The 26,128-nt window shown below is 37.8% G+C and overlaps 1 protein-coding gene across 1 annotated transcript; it reads right to left on the bottom strand.

The window, feature by feature from the left end:
* Positions 1 to 1,208: 1,208 nt before the first annotated feature.
* On the bottom strand, positions 1,209 to 20,963 carry LOC109049401 (fibroblast growth factor 18-like). The gene is made up of 5 exons (XM_042737913.1): positions 19,209 to 20,963; positions 8,282 to 8,321; positions 7,446 to 7,623; positions 5,485 to 5,586; positions 1,209 to 4,208 (listed from the first exon to the last, which is right to left on the bottom strand). Exons 1-5 carry the CDS (start codon positions 19,238 to 19,240, stop codon positions 3,940 to 3,942), a joined length of 621 nt encoding a protein of 206 aa, XP_042593847.1. The 5' UTR covers positions 19,241 to 20,963; the 3' UTR covers positions 1,209 to 3,939.
* Positions 20,964 to 26,128: the final 5,165 nt, after the last annotated feature.

Genomic DNA, 26,128 nt, shown 5'->3' with positions numbered 1-26,128 from the left:
AATTTCCCACACCACTTTGAAAGAATGTTCAAGGGTGTTCTATACTGCTTAAGTTATTCCCACACCACTTATGAGTTCCTAGAATGTTTCTTACCAGGTATGTGACTGCTTACGTTTCCCCACCATTTGAGGTTCCAAGAATGTTCTGGAGTTTGCCATTTGTTGGCTATGTGACGGCTTACAACCTTTGAGGTTCCTAGAATGTTTCTGAGTGTTGCCAGTGGTTTGCTAGGTGACTGCTTAAGTTTGCCACCCATTTGAGGTTCCAGAATGTTCTGGTGTTTGCTGTGTTGCTAATGTGACTGCTGACGTTTTCCCCACCACTTGAGGTTCAAAGAATTTTCTGCGTGGTTTGCCAGGTGGTGCTATGTGACTGCTTACGTTTCCCACAACCACTTTTGAGGTGCATTTGTATGGTTGCCATGGGTGTTGTTTTGCCTGCCTTACGTCCAAAGCCACTCAGTGTTACAGGTGCAGGGTGTTCCCACACCACTTTGAGTGGTTGCTGAGGGTGTTTGCTATGTGACTGCTTAAGTTGTCCCACCACCACTTTGAGGTTCCTAGAATGTTCGTGAGTGGTGGCCAGGGGGTGCTATTTGACTGCTTACTTCCCACACCGAAGGTTTAGCATGTTCTGATTGGTTGCCACACCGCTTACTTTGAGGTTCCTAGAATGTTCTGAGTGTTGCCAATGTGGTGGCTTATGTGACCTGCTTACCGTTTCCCACCCCACGGTGAGGTTCCTAGAATGTTCTAGTGGTTCCGCTAGGGTGTTGCTATGTGACTGCTAAGTTTCCCACTCCTCTTCGAAGTTCCTAAAATGTTCTGAGTGGTTACCAGGGTGTTGCTATGTGGTTGCTAGAATGTTCTGGAGGGTTGCCAGGGAATTGCTATATGGTTGCTAAAATGTTGTGGGTGGTTGCCGAAGCATTGCTGTGTGGTTGCTTGAATGTTGTGGGTGGTTTCCAAGGAGTTGCTAGAATGTTCTGGGTGGTTGCCAGGGCGTTGCCATGTGATTGCTAAAGTTTCCCACATCACTTTGAGGTTCCTAGAATGTGGTTGTTAAAGTTTTCTACATTGCTTCGAAGTTGCAAGAATTTTCTGGGTGGTTGCCAAGGTGTTGCTATGTGGTTGCTGGAATGTTTTGGGTGGTTGCCAGGGTGTTGCTATCTAAAGTTTTCTAAAAAATAATACATTGAGGTTGCTGGAATGTTTTGGGTGGTTGCCAGGGTGTTGCTATGTGGTTGCTGGAATGTTTTGGGTGGTTGCCAGGGTGTTGCTATGTGGTTGCTGGAATGATTTGGGTGGTTGCCTGGGCGTTGCATTAATCACTTTGTAATGCAGTATATTTTGGTCTGTAGATATGACCTGGGTTACATAAAACATGAATTCCTGACCATATGTTTGTTAGCAGTTTGATGATAATGACGACTCACACAACATGCATGTTTTGAAACACAGACACGTTTCTGTAGAGTTTACTGGCTTTGGAAAGGTTTTTGCCATACACAGAGATAAAATAAATAAGTGGAATTGTTTTATAGTAACAACAATGATAGTAGCAGTCAAAGTAATATCACTTAGTCAGCATTAATCTATATATATTTATTTATATATATATATATATTTATATATTTATATTTAAGAAAAAGTTTTGTAATGTTTTTCCTTTAATAAGCTGGTATAAGACTTTGGTTCTCCGTTATATTTCCCAGTAGCAGCATTCCACATTAAAATCCAAACAGGAACGTTGCTCCTCGTGTCATTTCGTGGCGACCCGTCCTGTGCCCTCATGGGATCGGAGCTGTTCAGGTTGTCTCTGTCATTGGTCACCACTTGTCTTTGGTCATTTGGTTTGTATTTGGTGCAGCTTTAAGAGAGTTTCCTCATTATTATCCTTTACATTCCAGTTCCAGTAAATCTTGTCCATCCAGCAATAAGTCACGTATGATTATATCCCTCACGGTCTTTAATGCAACCTGAAATACACCATTGCACGCACATGCACACACACTTATACAGCATTACATTCATTTATTCATTAGCTTCAAAGGCAAAGTTCAGCCAAAAATTAATATTCCGTCATTATTTGCTCACCTCAAAATAACAGTTCATAGTCAAGCTCCAAAAGTAAATTAAACGCTAAAACTGTAGTCCACATGACTAGTGCACTAAGTCTTTGAAGTCATTTTGTTTGACGATTATACATTGGTCTTATAATGAAAGATTCATCCATGCATTTCAACAGTTTTTACCTAGTAACGTTTAATAATTTCATAACTTGAGCTTCCAGTGAAACGTCTGATTTCTCTTTGGTGATGTATGCAGGATGTTCCAATGATTTAGTCTGCTTAAATTCCACCCCTTCCTGACTGCCACACCCACATCTCGACATCCACTCAGCAACCGATGCATACAACCAAGTCTACGCCCTACATTTTTTTTCCTTTTTCAATAATCCATTTCATCCATATGTACATCACAATATGGAAGAAAGGATTTGATGCTACTTGTTTTCAACCTTTTTTGCAAGTGGTAGTAAATCAAATATTTTTTAAAGTGGTTATTATTATTATTATTTTACCCACAAATAGAAATTTGACCTGATAAAATATTTTATGCATTTGATACATTTTTTTTTATTATTATTATAAAAATTACCAGTATTTTTTTAAATAGTTAATTAATTTCTATTATCTTTCCAGGTAAAAAAATAAATAAAAAAAAATTACACTTTTAAATGTACTTAACGATACAAAATAATGGAACTGATGCTACTTCTGTTTTATCACAACTAATTAAATTAACTAATTAACAACTAATTAAATTTCTGTTTCAACACAACCAATTAAATATATATATAGATAGATCCATGTCTAGAAATCACTTTTAAATGTATGTCACAATATGGAAGTAAAGATCTGACGCTTGTACCAATTCTTTGCAAATTTAAGTTATTATTGTCTAATGAACTGTGGTAACATGGACATGATTTGGTCTGAATTTGTGTTTGCATTGTTTCAAAATAGCTCCAATACTTTGACGTCAAAATTTTTTAATACATTTAATTTTTATTAATAATAATATTAATATAGATTATATAATAACAAAATATTTATTGCATTTTATTAAGATATAATAATTAATAATAACTTAAAACTGTTTCATGATGTTGTATGACCTGGAATATATTGCATGTGTCATAATGAACATTTTATGGTGCTTTTTTTTTGTCCTTTTGAGAGCTTGACAGACATGGTAACTATGACCTGTAGTCTGAAAAACAGGCGTGCTATTCTCTGTTGCAGTGGGGAAAAAAAAAAGAACGAAAAAAAACATATGCGTTTGGAGCTACTTGAAGTGAGTAAATGATGCCTGAATTTTCATTTTTGTCTGAGGGTGTCCTTTAAGGCAGGTCTTATCCCAGGAGCTCCCATATAACAGTAGCCCTTCTGTCTTAGTTTCCAATCAGTGTCCATTTCTTTCTTTCTTTCTTTCTTCTGCAGGTTCAAGGATTTCTGCTCCTCTCCCTTAGGCGGGATCACGTCCAAGTCTTGTCTTAGGAAATTTCCCACACGATCGGCGTCAACAGGCCAATGTGCTTGTGTTTTTCTCATGTCTTCATTGTGGGCCACTCACTGGATGTGCAGCCCAATGCTTCCTCTGCCGTCCGCTGGGCCAGACGTTTGCTTTGGTTAGTCATCTCCGTGTCTGAAGTAAGCTGTCTTAACCACAGCTCTGGTGTAATTTAGCTAGTATTTATTATTAGGGTTGTAGAGGTCCAACCCAGTGGAATATAAAGTGATGCTGTCGCATCGTCTGTTCAAATAAGACAAGACGGTCCTGCTTCGCATTAGCAGTGTCATTTTCACTGGGACTGTCTTTTGGTTTGTTCCTCGTCCTCATGTAAATGTTAGCAGTGGGACATTGGCATCGGCGTTAGCGCGGTCGCGCCGCTCGGACTCTCTTGCTCCTCTTACTGACGGTGGTGAAGCGGAACGGCGTTAAATCCGGCTGCTCTCCAGGTGGGAAACGCTTCATGAAGTGGACGTCCTGCTGGTTGGGAAGCGTGTGCGGACCACGGCGAGGGCGCCCTCTTTTGGTGAAGCCCACGTACCACCCCGTGTAGCGCGCCGACATTAGCGCTGTGTAGTTGTTTTCCAGGACTTTCTCGATGAAGACACAGTCTGCACTACGATTGCTGGCTTCTGGGGAGACAGAAAAGTCCGTATACATACACATGGAGACAAATGTGTTAGCTTTACCATAAATGTTGTATGTTAATGCATTTAAAGATCCCAAACGTGGACTAAAAGTCACAGATATGTTAGATTTGAGATTATTTGCATTAGTTGTTCTAAATCTTTTTGGTTCCATGTAGGCTATTATTACACATAATGTAAAATAGGACTTGTGGAATATGTTAATATGAAAAAAAATCCACATATTTTGAAGTATTTATTACACCTCATATTATGAATAATAAATTACACTAAACTTTAGGGTTAAGAAATGTCTGTAAACTTTTTTTAATCTGTAAGCAAATTACCAGTATCTTTTTTTTGTTACTTCTGTTAAATCACTACAGGATTTTTACAGTTTATTTTTCATCTTTGAGTGCTAACATATTAAAATAATTAAATAATTATAATAATGATAATTATTTAATTCCACAAGGTTTAAAATTGAACTGTCAGTGCACAACTACAGGATTTTTACAGTTTATTTTTCATTACTTTTTGCAATTAAAAAAAAAAAAGATTTTAAATAGCAATTTCTTAGTCATTTCTACATGATATAATAATAATTTAAAAATCAAAATAATTAAATTAAAAATTAATACAAGTAAAAATAAAAAAAAATTAAAATTATTATTTTATTAATTAATTTACAGTTATTTTTTTAAACTCAAAAAAAAAATTACTAAAAAATATATACGTTCTTCAAAAAAAAAAAAAAAAAATTACATGTACAAAATATATATGGACACAATAATTAAAAAATTACACTTGGTAAGGTAACACAATAATTATGGATGAGCTGTTTTACCTTGTTGAAAGCATATTTTAACAAAATGTTGCAGACAAGCGAATTTTGTCCTTTTTTAATTTTATTTTTTATGGATAGTCCACCTAACAATGAAAAGTCTGCATCATTTACTCACCCACATGTTATTTCTAAACCTGTATGACTGACTTTATTCTGTGGAACCCAAAAGATGATATTCTCAAGAATGTTGGACACCAAATAGCTTCGGGTCCCATTGGCTTTCATGGCATTTTTGTCCATACTATGGATATCATTGGACCACAAAACCATTGGTTTACCAACATTCGTTAAACTATCTTTCATTGTGCTCCACAGAAGAAAGAAATGGCTACTTCTAAAACGTGACAAGTTCTATATTCATATCCTGCCTCAACTTTGTTTCAGTAGGTGATACAGGAAAGAAAGAAAGTGAAAGAAATCAGCAGTGAAGTTCACCTTGCCTACGAGTTTCCCTCTGCGATTCATACACAGGTAATAATTGGTTTCCTTCCCTCGGATTCGCACCTGGCTGCCGAAGGTGTCTGCCTCCACTACGAGCTGGGCGTAAAGAGACAGGCAGAGAGACAGACAGACATTACTAAAATATCACTGTGAGCTCTGGTTTTACAGTGACGTCGTTTATAATTTGATGCAATGGATCTGTTTGAGCAGCTGCCTTGACTGGCACTATTAATAACAGTTCAGAAAGAGATAGAGGGCTGATAACCTGATGGTTTAAAGCCAAATCAAGCTTAATATAAATCACAGCAGCAGTTGAATTCTTAATCCGGGCCTGGCATTATGGGATGCATTTTGGCAATTGTGGGTCAATATGCATAACATATGTTGTAGAAATAATATGAGTAGTATAGAAGTATGCTATTCTGATCAGCCTCTCTGTCACTGCATTATAAAAGCCTCAAGCTATAGTTCACTGTTAGTCTCCAGTGAGGCCATTCAGCCCGTGTGTGTGTGTTTCAGGATATGGCAGTTGAAGCTCTGAAATGGCTTCTGCGTGACCTTTATGAGCGCAGGGGTCACCAGAGATCAATAACCTCTTTGTCTTCCTCCAATCTCTCCTCATCCAGACATCCCTCACTCGCTGTGTAAATACATTCATCCTCACCCCCTTCCCATCTCCCTGTCTTTCTCTTCCCTTTATTTCCTGATGAGGAGTGTCGATCACAAAACCTCAAGCTCTCTGGAAGCTTTTGGAAAAATATTTTCACAATAAAGAATGAAAGAATTAGGAGGGTGAATCTCACAAAAACTGTCAAGATCGTGTTTGAGTCATATATTCTTACAGGAAAGAAGTAAGAAATTATATTTTATATAATTAAAACAAAGCCCGTTTTAGGACCATTAAGATTTTCTGAATTCTAACATTATTTGTATAACAATACATTCTATTTTCAAGACACTCTCATTCAGTTGCATTCTTCTGACATACTATTAGAACTGTATTTCCCATTATGATTTAAATTTTAGTTAAACTTTTAGTAATCTGTGTATTTTTATTTATAGCTTAGCTATTTTACTAAATGATAAATGTTGCTTTGAAATTTAGCTAAATAAAATAGGTTAAGGTTTTTTATTTTATTTCAGTTAACATTTATTTTATTTCAGTTAATGAATGTTTTATTGCTTTCATTTTTAGTTTTCATTAACTATTATAACTTGCTACTAACCTGCCAATTAAAGTCTTGTAATAATATTACAAAGTATCCATGCATTACAATAATAAGAATTTGAGGTAAAAAACAAAAAAAAAAATTAATAAAAAAATAAATAAAATTCATTCATTCATTCATTCATTCATTCATTCGCTCACTCATTCATTCATTCATTCATTTCATCATTCATTCATCATTCGCTCATTCGTTCATTCGCATTCATTCATTCAGCATCTCCATTCATTAATTTGCTCACTCACTCACTCATTCAGTCATTCATTCATTCCAGACCCGTGCCTTATATACACCCATGCAAGAAACACACACACATTAAAAACACACTGCAGATATCCTCTTTCAACTTTCACGTCCATTGATTGTGTGCAGAAGAGGAGAGGGGGATGGATGAATGGATGGGGGGGGGGTTAAACGAAGATACCGATTGACTGACAGAGGGGGGTACCAATATTGGATGTGAATGGATGTGCGGTAGATATTGGAACAGACACCAGTGGGAATTATGGTGATGTGGCTAAAATCTAAGATCATAGGTTTATATTACTGTAATGATGTGACTGTCAACAAAAACCTACAAGAAAACAGAATTCATTGGCTTCTTTTTCTCTCTGTCTGTGAATCACTGTATCAGCAGTAGCCGAGTCTTTGTCTTTTCCTGTTTCCTGTGTGTGTGTGTGTGTGTGTGTGTGTGTGGGTGGTCTTTCTTATGTGTGTATGTGTGGTTACCATATTTGTCTCCGTCCTCTCCTCGGGCGCTGATTTTGCGTCCGAGCACCTGGACGTGTTTCCCACTGGTGCGGCTGTAAAGCTGGTACACGCGATGATGTCTCCGGCTCATGGCGTCTCGTGCACGAGTCTGATTCTCCACGTGCACGCTGAAATTCACCCCGTCCACTCCAAACACCTGCAGGCAACAGACCACACACATCCACTCTTTATTTCCCCTTATATTTAGACATTTTTCTCAAGTGAACTCATTCTGAAAACAATTTTGAACTCATCACTACTAAGAAAAGCACTACGGTATAAGCCTAGGTTGAATTTATGGTGTGTTATTGTTAAAACAGGTATTTCATATCAGAAAGTGAGTTTGCAGTGGATTGTGGATGATCTACTGCCTAAATTCAGAATTCAGCCTCCAGAGCTTTTACATTTATACTAGCAGTATTTATATATATATATATATATATATATATATATATATATATATATATATATATATATATATATATATAAAATGGTTTTTAATGCATATTTGTATAATTATTTATATATATTTTATTATTATATATGTATTATTATGATTTTATTATTTTCATTTAATATATTATTAACCTTATTACACAAACTTCTGTTTAACTAGTACAAAATTGTTCATATTGTCTTAAAAAAAATTCATAATGTCCTAAAACATTGACTAAATATGACCATTTAAAATAATTGTAACACTTTACAATAAGTTTACAATAACCAGCAATAAGTTAACATGCACTGATTGAATCATGCACAATAAGACCAAGAATGCCCATTAAACAGGTTATTTTGATTTCAGGTTAACTCACCTGTAGAGGATTACACATGACCAGCATCATCTGGATATACCTGAGGAGCCAGAGAAAGACAGAGAGAGCAATCAAGGTCAGGTGAGTGTTACCATGGTAACACAAACAATTCCACCCAGCATCCCCTGCTGACGATTTCAGGTCTACAGGGAATGTGAAGTTAAAATGAACATTGTCCTCCAGTCTGAGTATCATAGTTTATATAAAGGATTATGTAGAGTTAGACACTCATTATCAAAAAAATAAGACAGGGGTCTTATGTCAAGCTATCATTTTTTACAGTGTACTTATTACATATAAAATACATTAATATGAAATAATGATTTGAGTTCAATTATTTTAAAATGTGACAAGAGATTCCTATTTGCCCCAATAACTTAACAAAAAATAATAATAATCAAGGGATTACACAGTGACAGCAGCATTTAATAATAATTTAATAGTAAGGTAATAAACAAAAATACAGTTTAATAAATGCACATACATAAAAAAAAAATGAAAATATGAAAATCTTTGCTAGATTTATGATGTTAATAACTGTGGAAATGCATCATCACAGTTTGTGAAAAGCGTCCATTATTGAAAAAGTAAAATTGTAGGGTGGATTTTGGCCTGTGCATCGTTTGTTGATTGGCTGTTAAGATGTGGGTGTGGCACTCAGACAAGGGTGGGGTTTAGATGAACTAAGTGATTGGAGAAGTCCTGCATCTGTCACCATATGTCATTTTCACCAGAAGATCCAGTAATGATGAACAATAATTTTTTTCCAGTGTTAATAAAATGTTCATTCTGTCTTTCAAATTATCTGGTCTTCAATAACGTTTCCAACAGTAGCACAAAAAATGTTATTTATACATTCATGGAACACATTTTTTTCTAATATGTTTTAGTTCAATGTCCATCTTGTTTTTTTTTTTTTTTTTTTTTTTTTTTTTTTCAAATGCTACTACTTGCTACTTTTTTCAGAATGTTCAGAGAACATTCAAAAGTAACTTTCCCATATTATTTGTGAAAATTTGTGATTAATTACGCCTCCTCATGTCATTCCAAATCTGTTAGACCTTTGTTCATCTTCAGAACACCAATTAAGATATTTTTGATGAAATCCGTGAGTTTTCTGACCCTCCGTAGACAGCAACACAACTACCATGTTCAAGGCCACTGATGTCACATGGATTATTTTAACAATGTCTTTACTACTTTTCTGGGCCTTGAATATGTCAGTTGCGCTGCTGTTTATGGAGGGTCAGAAAGCTCTCGGATTTCATCAAAAATATCTTAATTTGTGTTCTGAAGACTGAAAATTTTCATTTTTGGGTGAACTATCCCTTTAATGTTTTCTCAAACGTTTGTATAACCAAGAAAAAACAAAACAAAACTGGACATTACCAGAACATTCAGGGAAAAATAGTTTCATAAATTAATAGGAACATTAACAAAATGTTCTTAGAATATATTTTTGTTAACTGGGTTTTGATTAATCAAGGTTAAAACACTGTTTAAAGAAATGAAACATGCACAGATAAATTGTTCACAATAGCATGCATTTAGAAAATAGATGATGTGAATTTTAATTTAATGACAATTCTAAACTACTTTCCCTTCTTGGTTTAATCGCCACATGTTGTTGGAAAAGGGAAAACCCTGACATTTGAAGCATAACTCACATTTTCATGGAAACTTGGAAGGCCGTGGGTGTGAGTAAGATTTTAAGCGTATAAGAGTGAGTGGATGAGGGCCCACGCTAAACTTCTCCATCACCACAGGCCCTGTTCTGGCAGGGGACCGCCACTTTGAAATCGAACAGGCCCGCAGGAGGGATCAGTGCGTCTGCTCAACATAAGTCAGTGTGAAAAGTCCGATGTTATGACAGCCAACAAGGAGACCACAACCCCACAAACGACTAACGCCTACTCAAAACTCAGAAATCAGAAACCAGCGGAGGAACAGATTTCACTTCTGCTCAGAGACGCTTGACGATGACGTGTGCAATTTCTCTGATGTAAAAACACTTTCTCCTGTCCCGGCTTAATATGCAGAGACAACTAAAAGTAAACCATTTGTCGGCTGATTCAACACTGTGAGACAGACTGTTTGAGCTTCCCGGCACACAGAAACATCTGATCAATCATTGGCTTGAGTTCGGAGCATTATTGAAACTAAATTGAAACAACATTGAACTAAATTGAGCTTAATAATGACACTATTGCCTCACAATGCAGTTTCTTAAAATTCCTTCTTATGAGAAATAAAACTAGACAGAAATGACTCAGTGTTGTCTACACTAAGAGTATGGAGCTATAACATTAGCTCAGATCGTTTAATCTTGGATGAATCTGAGATGCCAGAGTCTCCAGCATGGATTTCCTGTGTAGTTATTAATTAACCCTATGATCCTACGATTTCATATTTTTATATTTAAATTTCTGAAGGCTCTAAATGATCAACATGATCAAAACTTTGCTGTTGGACACAGTCTACTAATGCCTTCTGTCTTGATAGCTGATTGATAGTTTATTATTTTTATTAAATAAATGTTACTACAATTAAAATGAAAACCGAAAAATAAACAAATAAAATCTAATATAATCTAATAATAAACCAATAGTTCTCATTTTTATTTAGTTTATTTTGTACTACATAACTAAAACTAAAGCTAAAAATTTATAAAAACTGCATATGCATATTTAAAAAAAATATATAAAAAAATAAAATATATATATTAAAACAAAATTACTTTAAAATTAATGTGAAACCAGAAAATATAATATACAAAAACTATATAAGTATATCAGCTGTACTAAATAGCAGTGATTTAATGATACCTTTATTGTGTTTACCTTCATATTTTCTCACTTTCTTTATCTCTCTCTCTCTCTCTCTTGCAGCTAATGCATACATTCCTCCATCTTTCCCTCCCTCTGTATTTTGCGCACTTTTGGCAAGTGTTTGATGAAAGCAGCAAATTGGATCTCTCTCTCTCTCTCTGGTCAATGTGATGTCACTCACAGAATCTCTCTCTCTCTCTGGGTGGTGTGGGTGTGGTCAATGTGATGTCACTCATAGAGAAGCTGAGAGTGGGTGTGAACCAAGCGGAACACATCACTTTCTCCTTATCGTCTCGCCAGTGACCCCGCGACCTCCTCATGACCGAATGTCTGAGATCATGAGTATGTGGGTGTGTGGACAACTTTTGCCATACTTGTGAGGCCAAAATGCTAGTCAAAAATGTTCTCGCTAATAGTTGACTTTTAAACCAACTACTGGTATGTTATGTAAATCGGCTGTAAATGTACTTCTGTCAGCCGGTTCGTGTGAGGGTTGGTTTAGTGTGTGACAAATCCCTGAAAGCATATTTTCATCTGGAAGATACATTTTTTACATAGCCAAAACATTTCCTTTAGGTTGTTACAACATTCAGCAGAATGTATCTGAATCTTTTTAAATATGTCTTTATATATTTCACACAATGATTAGAATGTGAGCACCAGTGTTATTTTTCTTTAATACTATTGTTTATATACTATTATATTTTTTTATTAATGTTTTGAATTTGCATTTTATTTTTGTACTTAATTAATTTTTCTCTTTTTAGATTTTTTTTTTTTTTTATTACTATTTAGGTTTCATTTATTTTTAATTAATTCATTTGATTTGGTTTTTCCAATATTTTACAAATTTGTTTGCAGTTAGTAATTGTATTATTTTTTAATTTAAAATATTTTTAAATACTATTATTTATATAGTAGTATTATTTATAGTATTTTTTTTTTTTTTTGTATATATTTGAATTATTTTGTAGTTTTATTTTTTAATAAGTTTATATTTGTAATATTTATTAGCATTCTTCTAATAATTTATTTATTTATTATTATTATTTTTTTTCCCAGTTAATCATTTTAGTGCTTCAACTTATTTCAGGTAGCTGACAAGGCAACATTTCTAATGTTTGGTTAGTTTAAGTTTTTCATTGAATATTCATATTTTATATCAAATTTATTTAAATTAGGGGTACACGATAAATATCGGCCGATAATTAATGTGAATCTTGTCAGTAAAGTCGGTTCTCTAATCAGCGGTAAATTCCATCAGGTGCGTGATTTCACACAGAGCCGTTGTTAACTGACAAGCATTAATTATCGGCCGATATTTATCGTGCACCCCTAATTTAAATTAACAAAAATGTTTTTAATAGTTTCAGTTTTAGTTATCAGACTCTCTTATCAGACTATGCACTCTTTTTAGGGTGTAATTTTAGCATTTGTTAATCTTAAAAGTATACTTGGTTTTAATAATTAGTAAGCATGAACTATACAATCTCACAAATAAAGGTCCCCTAATGGGTTTTCATAGTGAGAAAACCGAAGAGCTACTTTGGGTTCATTTCAGTGATCAATTCTTAACAGAACCATTTGTTTCTTACTGTGAAGAACATTTTAATAATCTGAAGAGCCCAAGAAGCTGCAATGGAAATATTCTATACACATTAAAGGTTCTTCATGCAACTACAGTATCAATGCCAATAAAGAACCTTTATAGTAGAGTAAATTATAAGTAATCAGTCACCACTGGCATGTGTTTAGCACAGGCTCTCTGTTTGTCCAACCAATGGAAAACCAGTGGAGTGTTTTAAAATGTTTAGTTTACATTAATATGTTTGTGATTTAGGTTGGCGATGCATAAATGGCAATTCATCTTTTAACATCTCAGTGTTGTGCTTATGTGCTTATTTGGAGACACCCGCAAAGGAAGTCTTATGATGTTTTTAGAAGCAAGATGCTCCCAGTGATTCTGACACGATCAATTGCAGAAATGCCCTTTGACCCCTGATGTAACAGCAAATCGCTGGGCTCATTCTGCGAGATTCCCAGTCAATGAGGTTTCCTCTGGCTGACCTTATGATCGGTGAGAACTGCGCCCGGGTTGTCGCTCTTTTCGACATTAATATTCGTCGATCGCGATAAGACGGTAGTTTTTGATTTATTCCGGATGATTCAGCTGCAGACCATCGCTTGTTTACATCCCAAAATTTCAGCTCGCAAATGAAATCACTGGCGGGGTCAATGGAGGCGCTGCAAACAGAGGAAAACATGCCAGAGAGGAGATATGAAAGGAATTGAGAGTGTTTTTCATCTTGTCGTTTTTAATCCCTCGCTCTTTCTCTCCCTTCCTCTCTCTTGTTTCCCTGTCTGGAAGTGGAGAATGATCAACTCCCCCACACTGCCTCAGCTATGAAGAGATATGAGAGAGAGGAAACAACTAACTAGCTGACAGCTGCAACCACACACGCACGCACACACACACACACACACACACACACACCACACACAAAACAACACACACTTAACATACACATGTACTCATAATGCATCATATTGCATCACAAAACCACACAATTAAAGGAATGATCCAGGACAGGATTATTAGATAACTAAAACTAAAACCATAAAATAATTTTTGTTACTTGAAATAAAACAAAAGTTAATTGAAATTAAATATTAAAAAAAAACTAATATAAATGTAATAATAATAAAAAATTAATAAAAACAAAACTATATAGAAATATATATATTAAAAAAATAATACAAATACTGTTCACCCCAAACTTTTTAATTAACTTACCCTAAGGTAAAGTATGTGAAAAATAAAAACTAATTAAAAACATATATATGTGTGTGTGTGTGTGTGTGTGTGTGTGTGTGTGTGTGAGTATATACATATATGTGTGTTGTGTGTGTGTGAGTGTGTGTATAATATAATTTTTTGCAAATGCTAATACTGTTCACCCCAAACTTTTTAATTAACTTACCCTAAGGTAAAGTATGTATATTAAATTTTTTGCAAAATAATATAAAATATAAAGTAAATAAAATATTGACATTTTAGATCATTTTTAATGAATTTGTTTCTCATAAAAAACATGGTTTCAGAATACTTAGAATGTAGTGCACAAGTCATATAGACTACTGTTATGATCAGTTACACACTCCCTACATTAAACAACAAACCACAGGAACACACACCCAATAATAACTGCACAATGTACAAAAAACCCATGTTCACCACTGCTGTACGCTTAACAACTACTCACACATGATTTATAGTAATAGTCTGCCTGATGATCCTATACTTGTCTGCATTTTTACTAAACTACAACAAAAGTGCAAGTACCTTGGAAGCTTGGAAGATAAATGTGCCAATTATTAGAGATTTCTAAGCGTATTTGTTAGTATCGACTAACCTCTGAGTATACTGCTGTAGTTCCAGTAAGAATAACATTTTGCTAATCTTACCATTAAGTTAAATGTTAAAGGACCATTCCATTTTGTCATTTTGCAAACATAATGAGAATGTTACTTTTCAAATGTTCTGAAACAAGTAGTAACATTTAAAAAGCGTTTTAAAAAAAAGTTCCATGAACGATGCATAAATAACGTTTCTGTGCTAACGTTTTGAGAACATGAACAAACGTTCTCTTAACATTACTGGAAGCACGTTTGTTCATAACTTTGAGAGAACCTTCCAACAATGTTCTGAGAACGTTCTGTTATCCAGGCTCAAGCTGTCATTCTCTATGGCAGGCTCAGTTGCTGAATAGCGCTGAATATTTGGTGGGTTGCTCAGAAAATAGGCTTTGATATGTAAATGCCATAACTGTCAAAACCATGATGATTTCTGAACAAGTCGCTTTTGCAACTTAGTTTCCATTGTGATTGTTAGAGTGTCTGCATAGTGGAGCGAATTCTTATTTCGAAGGACAAGAAAAACAATGTTTGCCATCATATTAACATATTAACCCACAACCACTCAATCAATCAATCAATCAAAACCTTAAAAACCAAAAAATTAAAACTTCCAATACATAAAAAAAAGACACGCAAATCACGCAAACCTGCCATCCTTGTATTTTGCATACAGGTTTTGTGAGCCAATCACCTGAGCCATTCATGCCATGTGACTAATGAGTCTGGAGCTGCAGGGAATGACAACACTGATTGGCTGATGGCCACAAGATGCGCATATGGGCTGCGTCTGACATCGCATACTGTCTGAGTAGGTACTTCTTTTGAATAAGGAATTACTCTGCAACTGTTAAAAAAGGATGTTCTGTATAGTATGAATATGTGTAGTGTTAATGTAATCTGGATGTGGAGTCTACTACATTCATCATGTTGTCATTGTCATGTGACCTACCATGCTTTACTGCAGTTGACAAATCCTCTCCCATGGCCTCATGGGATAGTAAAGTCTCCATGAGATGTGCACTTCAGAAAAAATACTTTTTGCCTACTTTAAAGAAGGGAAGTGTGCGATTTTGGATGCAGCCATGATTCCAAACCCTGTGCTGTGATTAATAGTTTATTTCATTCAATTTATATGATATGACCTTACAGTGTATATGGGATTTATGCCATAAAATGTTTTTATATCATTTCCCTGCAGCTCCAGAGTGATTAGGGGACAAACGTTTACTACTTTGGATGGTTTTTACATCAAGATGGTATAGTTACAGGGTCATACTAACTAGCAAATCCCTTGATGCTGAATTATGTATGAGCAATTCCAACCAATCAGATTCTTGGAGATGATCTACCATTCTGTTCTCTCATTTCCTGGTATTCATTCAGCACATAAAACAAGTCATGAAACGCAGGTGTCACCACACTCTCAAAACATTTTCCTCCACTACTAAACTCCTCCACGTCAAGAGAAACAAGATGTAGGAAAATGTAAAATGAGCATCTTTCTCCAAAACCGATACGAGGCCCTTTTCTTCCCTCATACTGACCCATTATGTTCACAAGCATGTGTGTTTGTCTGTGTTCACTGTAACACGTTAAAAATGTAAATGGAACAGAGACGATCTGTATATCCTGATGCTAAATGGCACAGACTTCATCTGTCTGGCGGACACACACCTGCGTTTTGACCCTTCATACCTGAGTCGCCGAACGGCCACACACTTCGCACCATAACTGAGCAGATGTGCATGTGCTGACCAGGTTCTCATGTGTGTTTATGCATGTGCACCTGCTCACATAAACACCTATGTGCAGTTTTTTTAATCCATGCATACCCGTTGTGCACTGATCTATGCTGTCTGCATTTCTGATGTGAATATATATGAAGCTGTTTAAACAAATGACAAATACATTTCAAAAGTTTGGGGTCGTTAACATTTCTTTTAAAAGTCTTTTATGCTCACCAAGGCTGCATTTGTTTGGTCAAAAATACAGTAATAATGTGAAATATTATTACCATCTAAATAAACTGTTTTCTATATGAATATATTATAAAATGTAATTTATTCCTGTGATCAAATCTGAATTTTCAGCATCATTACTCCAGTCTTCAGTGTCATATTATCCTTCAGAAATCATTCTAATATGCGGATTTGCTGCTCAAGAAACATTTCTTATTAATATCAATGTTGGAAACAGTTGTGCTGCTTCAATTTTTTATGGAAACCATGATCAATTTTATTTTTCAGGATTCTTTGATGAATAGAAAGTTCAAAAGAAAAGCATTTATCTGAAACAAATCTTTTGTAATATTATTTACTGTCACCTGTGAACAATTAATAATTTCTTTCATCAAATAAAAAATCCTACTGACCCCAAAATTTTGAATGGTATTGTCTATACCATCTATACAATAGCTAATAGACATAAAGCTTCCATTTTCTGTGCCTGTCAAACATTTTATGTGGTCATTAATAAGGTCTTATGAATGTTATTGAGTATATTTATTGCTTTGGTGGGCTTTGATGGCATCTACGTGTTTACAGATGTTGTAAAATTGATTGATATGCATTAGTGTTTCTCTGAGGTCATGCATGCGCAGTGGCTCTGCACACACTGTATGCACATGCAAACTGCAGATCTGTGCATGCTGGCTGCAGATCAGCACACATTGGCTGCGGATCTGTGCACGTACGGTTGGTGTAGCTGCCAAACCCTGGCTGCGCAGGTGAGACTGGCTCTGGGTCCCGTAAGAACTCTCAGCTGTTAAAACAGTAGTGCTTCACTGAGAGAGAGAGCGAGTGAGGGGGGAAAGAGGGAAAGAAAATGTGAAAAAAAAAAACTACTTCAACTGCAACCTCGGATTCTCCATATCCCTCCCAAACCGCAACGAGCATGCGGCCTGCCAGAGAGAGAGAGAAAGGTGGGGGGAAAGGGGAAAGAGAGGGAGAAAGAGAGAAAGAAAGTAGCTGCGAGCTTTACTCTACTGAGCGCTATTGTCGGTGGCCAAAACAAGCAGGGTGATGACATCATCAAACCTGAGACAGAACGATTCCTGAAGGCATTCGTGTGTAGAGTTGAGCGCAGAGAGGTGGAGTCGTATCCCAAATCACCCCGCACAATTTACACCACTGGCCAAGTTTAAACAATATAGCAGCACAGGGAAGCAAAGAGAAATGCAGTCAGGGCTGTAGGTGCTGCGAGTCGGGTCGATGCTCAAGATTAATGTTCTCTGAAAGATCTACAGGAACAGAAAGTCCCGTCTGTGGCCTGTTGCATGTTACATATGTCATGGCAAAAGCCTTGGTTTTCACAGCACTCAGTCAAGGTCACTGTATCTGTCCTGATATGGGAATTTCTTTTCCTAGGTTTTCACTCCTTCTGTTAAAGTGCACATGAATCATTTCTGCAATGGAAATTCTAAATTGTGAGATACAAACTTGGAATTCAGAGAAGAAATGTCAGAATTGTGAGCTATAAAACTATACTCAGGATTGAGAATTCACATCTTGCAACTTTTTTCTCAGAATTGAGAGATATAAACTTAACATTGCGAGACAAACAAACAAAAAAAAAACTCAGAAGTCATAATTATGAGATATAAACTTTGAATTGACTCAGAAATGGATGAGGCAGCATGGCAATTAATACTGGGGTGTAGTATTACTTTCCACTCAGAAATGGCTCAGTTGAGTTGATTGATTGGTTTGTAAATAGGATCAATTCCATGCATTTCATCTTTCTTTTTGAAGAACATGTGGTTTGTAAATTTCTGTTCTGATTGCATGAGTGCACTAAATCAAATCATTTTCCATTGTCTGCTGCTTATCGCTATGGCCTTGAGCTAGTGACTGAACCGCAGGTGCACCACTGAGAAAAGCTTTGAATAAAACATGTCTGAAACAGAAAAAATAATACTTTGACACATTTGCATCTGCTGTCGTCTTCTGTTTCTACAGACCCTGAACCACTGAAACCACTTTTTTAGATTATTATTAGATAAAGTGAATCAGCCTGTAATGACACTCAGCCTTGAGAACAATACGGCAAACACGATCTAGTCTCACTTGCACAATTCCCGGCTAATTCTACATAACCATCTGAGAATGTTAAAGCTCTGTTTGATGTTTTTCTGTCTCTAAACTGCAGTTTCCTGTTAGAGAAGGTCACAGGCTCTCCACTCTATCCAGACAACAGATAAGATGCCAGCTCCATGTCTGCTAGAACAACCATTCTTGGGCGTTATTATTAGTAATTTGGCGGGACAGGACCAGACAGCCACTCTGCCTGCCCGGGGGAGCGTCGGGATTCTGGGCAGAGTGGATTATCAGAGGCCCTTTGGTCCCATCCACAGGTTTGGAAAGGAATGATAACCATCTCAAGATGACTGCCATGTGTGCACAACCAAAAAGAAAGAAAAATTTGGATAGTGTCAGCCACACCTTTGGAGTGACCTGTTTTCATTGGAAGGGGCCTAACCTGTGCTGGGTGTGATTGACCTCTGTGTCCATGGCAACCCAGAGGGGTGATGTCATGAGATCATTATGTATGCAAGACTTGGAGTTTGTCGCGTCAAGTGAAGCGTGTGGCACACAGACTGCTTTTGATTAAGAATTTACGTATTACAACTTAAGCAACGATTCATTAAGAGTCATTCTGCATGAGCTCATTCACAAATGACTTACAAGACAGCCACCGTGGAGAGAAAGGCCCACATCGCTTCCTCCGCGTCAGTGTGGCTCCGTGCGCGCTTGCGAAACGGCTCTCGGGGTCACAGCTTCACGTCTTTCCGGTTTGTTTAATCCGTTTGAATGCAGGCTCCGCGGATGTTCCCGCTGGCGCCGGTGGACTGCATCTTTTCACCGTCAACGGGCGGCAAGGGGTCAGCGGGGTGTGAGCGCCGCCGCCGCCGACACGGATGGTTGGGGTGCGCGGTCGGTAACGGGCAGGAGGCGGGGCGAAGCTGAATCCTCCGGAGTCTGTGGAACAGGTGAAACGAAGTTCAAACGCGACCCACACCTATGCGCCGTTTCCGCTCGTAAAAACTTTTCGACAGCCAGCGAAAGGTTCGCGCCCAGTGTTTTTCAAGCAGTCCGAGCGTAACTTTTCCTTCAGAAAATGTCTTTGCACAGATAAGGATTAAAACTCCGTGGAGTGCATGCGCACGCATGAGAGTTCGTGTCACTGCTGGTCCGCTACTGGCGAAATGACGCGCTGCGGGAGGCAGAGCACCTGGACGGGGATGGAGCAACGAAGACGCGGCGGCGGCGAGCTGGACTCCGGGTACCGCGGAGCGTGCTCGGTCATGGCTGCTGCGCCGGAGAGACGGCGGCGCGGTCCAGGTCAGATGAAGGGGGTAAAGTGAAAGCAGAAGGAAAGCGGCACACGCTCGCAGCTCTCTGCACCTGATTTCCCGGATTCAATTCTGGAGCTCCAGCGCAACAGCAGCCAAAACACGGGCCGATGACATCACCTCCAAAATGTTTGAAGGAGGAAAGAATGCAATCTGAGCTTTTTATTTATTTTTAAAAATTAAGAAAGTTTGCAACTCCCCCAGTACAGCGCAAAAGTCTTCCCGACGAAAGCGCTTGGTTCTGTGAGAGAAAACGCGTCTTCTTTTTGCGCATTAAAGCAGGCGATCCGTGCACTGGAAGCAGCGTCCACTTAACCTGCGCCTCCTCCTCTTCTTCAGCCGCTTTCATTCACAAATTCACGTTAAACGTTGGATAGAAAACTAACAAGGCTGGAAAGCGTTTGCGCGGCTTGTTTCCTCTCCGCTCGTTTGTCTTCTGAAGCTCCACGGCAGAGCGCAGAAATCACTCCAAGAAGAAGGAAAAAAAAAAAAAAATCCACAGAACAAGATTTCAGATCAATCCACCCTCCCTCCCTCCCCCAGCCCCCCTTCTCTTTCCCTCGCTCCCTCTCCTTTTGCTTTCCCCCCTAACACACACACACACACACACACACACTTATTGGATACAAACGAGATTACTCAGCCTCTGTGTGATGCCGCCCGACTACAATGTCACCGTGGGCAACAAAGGAGCACGCGCGCACGCGCCAGCGGTCCCACTGGGACGCATCGCGCCCCTGCCTCAAGCCCAGGCCGGGTCAGCCGCTATAAGAGAGTAAAAATCTGCCACTGGTTCAAACCCAAATCCCCCACCTTGCGTAAACCGGGACCAGCACAACATCAGCCAGATCGCTTTACGGTGCTTCCAGAAGTTTAGTGCTTTTGATGCATTTTGAGTCTTCGTTTCATGACTGTAAAACTCAAGAGGGCAGAGTGAAGAGAGACGGTTCGTTTGAAAGCGAGAGGGAGGTATGAAAGCTCACGGTCCGATCCAAAAGGAACATTTCTCAGCACCGCGACAGAACCGCAGACGGTCAGCCAAGCCAACACTCACCCACCCTCTCCGAACCCCCTCCACTCGTCTCTCTCTCTCTCTCTCTCTCTCTCTCTCTGTCTCTCTCTCTCTCTCTCTCTGTCTCTCTCTCTCTCTCTCTCTCTCTCTCTCTCACACACACACACACACACACACTTTTTACTTAGCTATCTAGATGAGGACATACCATAGACATCTGTTGTTTTTATATAGACCTAAAGCAACTGACCAAACCCACCATACTCTTGAAAAACTTAAACCAGCATAAGAGGGTTTGCTGGTCTCCCAGTATGACTGGCTGTAAACCTCTTCAAATCAAGCGAGAACAGATCCGCCTAATCATGATTAGACTGTATTTATAAGCAGGTACCCAATTAAAACCATATTTAGGACTTGTTTGTCTAATTCAGGATGTCCTCTGTCTTTTTAACTAACATTTTTTGAGCTCAAAGTATAACTAAGTATACACACAACACAGTCATGCATGTGTGTGTGATCTGGGAGACAGTTATTAATAGTGGGACATGAGGGTCAGTATTTAGTCAGTGATTTGGACTTGCAGGTCATCCCTTTGGTCCCCTCCACCCATTGTAACACACACACATTGACTTTCTCCTTAAATACATTCATGTTTGCTTCTTGTTCAACCTCTCCCACCTCGTGAAGTATGTGCCATTGGAAAGAAAGTTGTTTTTCAGAGGAAGAGAGAGGAAAGGAGGGAAGGAGAGGAGGAAAGAAGAGGCAGATAAGAACCATTATTAATCCACCTGACATTTAGAGACTGTTTCCCTCCGGTCTTCCCAACGTCCGTCACATCCAACATCCAGTTTCCTCTGGTGTTTTGTGCTGTGCTTCCACTAGAGGGTGTTTGTAGGATCTCCGGCCTCATTGACCCTTTAGGTATTCAAGTGCAACACCTAAGCTGATTTCTCAGTAGCATACCATTCTTATTTCTACGTTATATATGCATGATATGCATACTGTGCATATTATGTAAATCTTACATAATGTGCAGTATACAATGGAGCATTTCTACACCGATTTAGATTAAAACTGGCTTGTTTATTTAATTTTATTTTAAAAATGTAATTTATATATTAATATTATATAAAAATATAATAAATGTAATATATATTTTAATTGTATTTCCAAATATTACAGATTATTAAATATGTTTTATATTTTTCCATGTATATGCCCTGATGTGCTCAGACTCAGTTGGATTTGTTTTATTTTCTAACAGAGTTCCCATAATCATGAACATTTTGGAAATATTGAGGAATGTTAAAATCATGCTTTCCGGGCCATGGAAAATTAATCTTGAACGTCATGGAAATTTCTATAGTAAACGCACACTGTGCACTAATTATGCTCTAAAATATTTCATCGGGTAGATGTTGTTCTTGTATCAAGTGAATCTTACTCATGAGCCATAGGGATGTCTGATTTGTGTGCGAATTGTTCTTTTTGAGTTGCTTCTTTTCAATGAATTAGTCACACTGATTCACAAATTGCTCTGAATGATTAATTAGTGAATCTTCATCCAGTAATCATAAACGACTGGAAAGGTCATGGAAAAGTCACGGAAATTCATTGGTCAAAAAGTATAAGAACCCTTTGCTAAGTGTATAACTCTTGGATTCTTTGGCTTTGTTGCTCTGAATTTTAAGGCTGATTTGTGAAGATTGTTTTTCTTTTTGTCCTGTCCCTTTAATTCATTCTCTCGTCTTTCCCCCTCTCTTTCTCTTCAGTCCCTGCTCGCTGCTTGTAGCGGCAGTATTGATTGCCCATGTCTTTGCTTTTGCAGCTTTGGGCTATTGATCTTTGGCTGTAGCTCTACACACACACACACACACACACACACACACACACACACACACACCCAATCACGATGAGCTTGTCTCTGTTTGAGATGGCTTGCTCTGAGATGGTACGAGAGGAAGAGCTGTGGGTTAATGAGTCTGTCTTGGCAATGTGTTTGGCTGTGAGTTTCTCTGTGTTTAATACCTCAATTCTGTTCTACAATTAACATCAATCACTGCAGCTCAATACAGTCTGAGTCAGACAAAGACTCGAGGCCAGCTGTGTGTGTGTGTGTGTGTGTGTGAGAGAGAGAGAGAGAGAGTGTGCACATGTGGGCTCTTGGCTTCTCTACATGCTCACTGCAACACAAAATACACACTAATAATAACATGTCAAGCATACTGCAGATTTATATGGCAAATTTAGGCACAGACTTATGTCACCAAACAGAATTGCAAAAATAATGACTTTTCAATTTCCCGTCTTCCATTAATCAGCAAAACAATAGTCCCACCTCAAACATCCACCATTGGTCAATCTAAGTGTCAACAATACAGATAGTCCTGTCCCAAACATTCACCATTGGTTGAATCAATCTGACATGTCAGCAACTATAAAAAATCACAGTGTTTTGACTTGTAAGATCAGATCTCATAGCATGTACCCTATGGGTGTTTGTGCTTGCTGATAGGAAATCACTGCATTTTACTCTCCAGCAAGGATTGTTTATTTGGACATTTTGTCTAGTCCATTTTTACATTGTTAGAGCCATAAATAACATATTTTTCTGGATATTAAGTTAGATTTTTGTATACTAAAGGGACACCCATTGTGCAAAATTCACTTTTACATGTTATTTGAACATAAATTTTTGTTGGCAGTGCATACCCACTAACCTATAATGATAAAAATCCACCCGCTCCATTTTTAAATCCCAATAAATCCCATTTTCACATTTTACAGGCCCCACCCATGACTGTTGACAGACAACGCCGTATTAGCGGAGAGTCCAGCATGGTTAACTTCACGTGAAAGCATTTAAAAGCAGCATTCAAGTAAGAAATGTCTTATTATTAGAGCTACAGCAAATTATGCATTCAAGATCAGTGAGTCATTTATATATAGTATATATTATGCTGCTGTCACTTAATACACCAATCTAATATAAACATGTGATTTCTTCCCCAGCTGTTTACCTTCACAGACATAACTGACAGTGTTTTTGTAACTTGTATGTTTTTAACAAACTTGTGTGTATTTGACAGTTTAAGCGCAATAAGACATGAAAGAGACATGAAATAAGAAATGAAAAACTTAGTTTAGTGCTCACATGCCATGTAACAGCCACTTTCTGTGCACGTGCTTCGGATGTGTGTGCTCAGAAAACCGTACATCAGAAGTGTAAACTGATATGGCTTTAAAACGCATGATTTCACCTTTATACACATGATTTTTTAGCAGAGTATCCGAGGGATCAGCTGTAAAGGCACAGCCCTGTTCTGGAAAAGGGGGCAAGGAGCAGCAGCTCATTTGCATTTAAAGAGACATTCACGAAAACAGCGCGTTTCTGCTTCCACTTAAAATTGGCATTTTCAAAATGATATAATAAATAATATGTGGCAGGGGTTTCAAACTTGCAGAGTTTAGCTACAACCCTAATTAAACACACCTGATCCAGATTATTAAATCCTTCAGGCTTATTTAAAAACGACATGGTTTCTATGTTGGAGCAGGGTTGGAACAAAACTCTGCAAGGCTCCGGCCCTCCAGGAACAGAGTTTGACACCCCGATCTATGGAGTATTTTGAGCTAAAACTTTACAGATGCATTCTGGGGACACCTAAAACTTATATTACATCTAGTAAAAAGGGGCATATTAGGCGTGTTTTAATTTGTGTATATTTTGAATATTTATACTCTATTGTGTGACTTTAGTCAATTTTATACATAATACGTACAATAATACGTAATATGTGTGAGTAAGCAATAATGTTTTGAATTAGGAGGAGGAAGAGGTTTGGTACTAGACCATCTTTTGGTCATTGAAATTGTCAAAATCATAAATAATTTGAAGTTTTAGAAAGTGTAAAAAGTTAGATTTTTGTTTTTGTAATGGTTTTACACATTGCCTGTGGAAATGGTGAAGAACAGAAAAAAAAAATCACAATTATACAACATCCCTATGTTGTAAAACTAAACCAATGTCCTCTCAGACATCTCAGTTTGATCGCACCTTCACAGGCCGGGATGATGAACATCGTGGGTCTGGTATGGAAATAACAGTCCCTCTGTGGTGAGGTTAGTCCGCAGGTTACCAGTAAAGAGCTTTTTAAACCGCACAAGGAAACCACACGTGTCTTTTTAAAGATCTGTGGTTGATAGATATAAAACCAGATTGGATGAATCTAGGCTTGCATTAATGCAAAGTGGTTACAAACCTTCTGGTCTCTCGGTTAACCTGTCTGACCTGAGCTAAACTGGATTAAGATCTGTGGCAACACAGTTGTGGTTTTTGGGGGGTTGTATTATTGTACCGTTCCAGCGCAGCACGGTGATTGTAGTCCACTGTCTCATATTTCTCATTAGGGGCGCACTTGATAGAAAGGCTGTTGAACTAGCTCGTCACATCTCATCATAAAGTCGTTATCTGCAATGAAACCCCTTTTATCATTGACTCACTAAATCTAAACCGTTCCCCAATGTGTAAATGTATGAGACACATTATTGAGTGTCTTTGATGACGGGCCCTGGCGAAACCGTCAAGTGCTGCAGAGCTGTGGAATTTGCACAGAGCTTTGAAATGAGAACCTGTTAGCCACTTGTACCGCAAGTGAGGACAGCTGCGAGGGGAACAGGTCAGGAATTAATTACAGCAAGCAGTGTGTGTGTGTGTGATATCACTGCGAGGAGATGAAGGAGACTGGGGCGACCGAGCAAGAATAAGAGATGAAATATTGTTTTTATTAGCGACGATGTAGGTGGCGGGGTGCCGACTCTTGTGCTAGGAGATCAATCCGCGCTTCGCTTTGTGTTTGGAATCCATCACAGCTGTCTTGGTGATGAGGGATAACTTTACTTTTCTCGCCGCAGTGCAGTTCTTGTAAAAAGAGTGCGAAATGTTGAATGCGATCACTTCAACATGACACCGGTGACATGGAGCAGCGTACGCTTCCCTCAAGTGCTGCTAAAGCATTGCTCTTTCACTGACTGTTACAGTTAATACTGTATTTATAGATAAGGATAGGTCTTAGATAATGTGCCAAAAAAATCACATAAAGCTTACTTTTGTAATTGCCCTCAACTTCATATGCAGAAACAGCTGTAAGGCATTTGGCAGTTGATTTCAGAGAAGAGTATAACTGATTTCACAACGTCTCTTCGTTTGTTTGAGAAGCCTGACGCAGCAACACTGACTC

The sequence above is a fragment of the Cyprinus carpio genome, chromosome B14 (genome assembly GCF_018340385.1).
Source record: "Cyprinus carpio isolate SPL01 chromosome B14, ASM1834038v1, whole genome shotgun sequence".
Classification (NCBI taxonomy): Eukaryota; Metazoa; Chordata; class Actinopteri; order Cypriniformes; family Cyprinidae; genus Cyprinus; species Cyprinus carpio.
Note: the sequence above shows the minus strand (reverse complement) of the source record. Positions and strands in the feature narration are given on the sequence as shown.

What these genes read in the sequence shown, in the direction of transcription:
- LOC109049401 (XM_042737913.1), bottom strand. Translation starts at nt 19,240, where the DNA reads ATGTGGGCCTTTCTCTCCACGGTGGCTGTCTT. An exon ending in CTCTCCACGGTGGCTGTCTT is followed by an intron (nt 8,322 to 19,208) that starts GTAAGTCATTTG and finishes CTGGCTCCTCAG; the next exon opens with GTATATCCAGATGATGCTGG. An exon ending in AGAGGACGGAGACAAATATG is followed by an intron (nt 5,587 to 7,445) that starts GTAACCACACAT and finishes CTTTACGCCCAG; the next exon opens with CTCGTAGTGGAGGCAGACAC.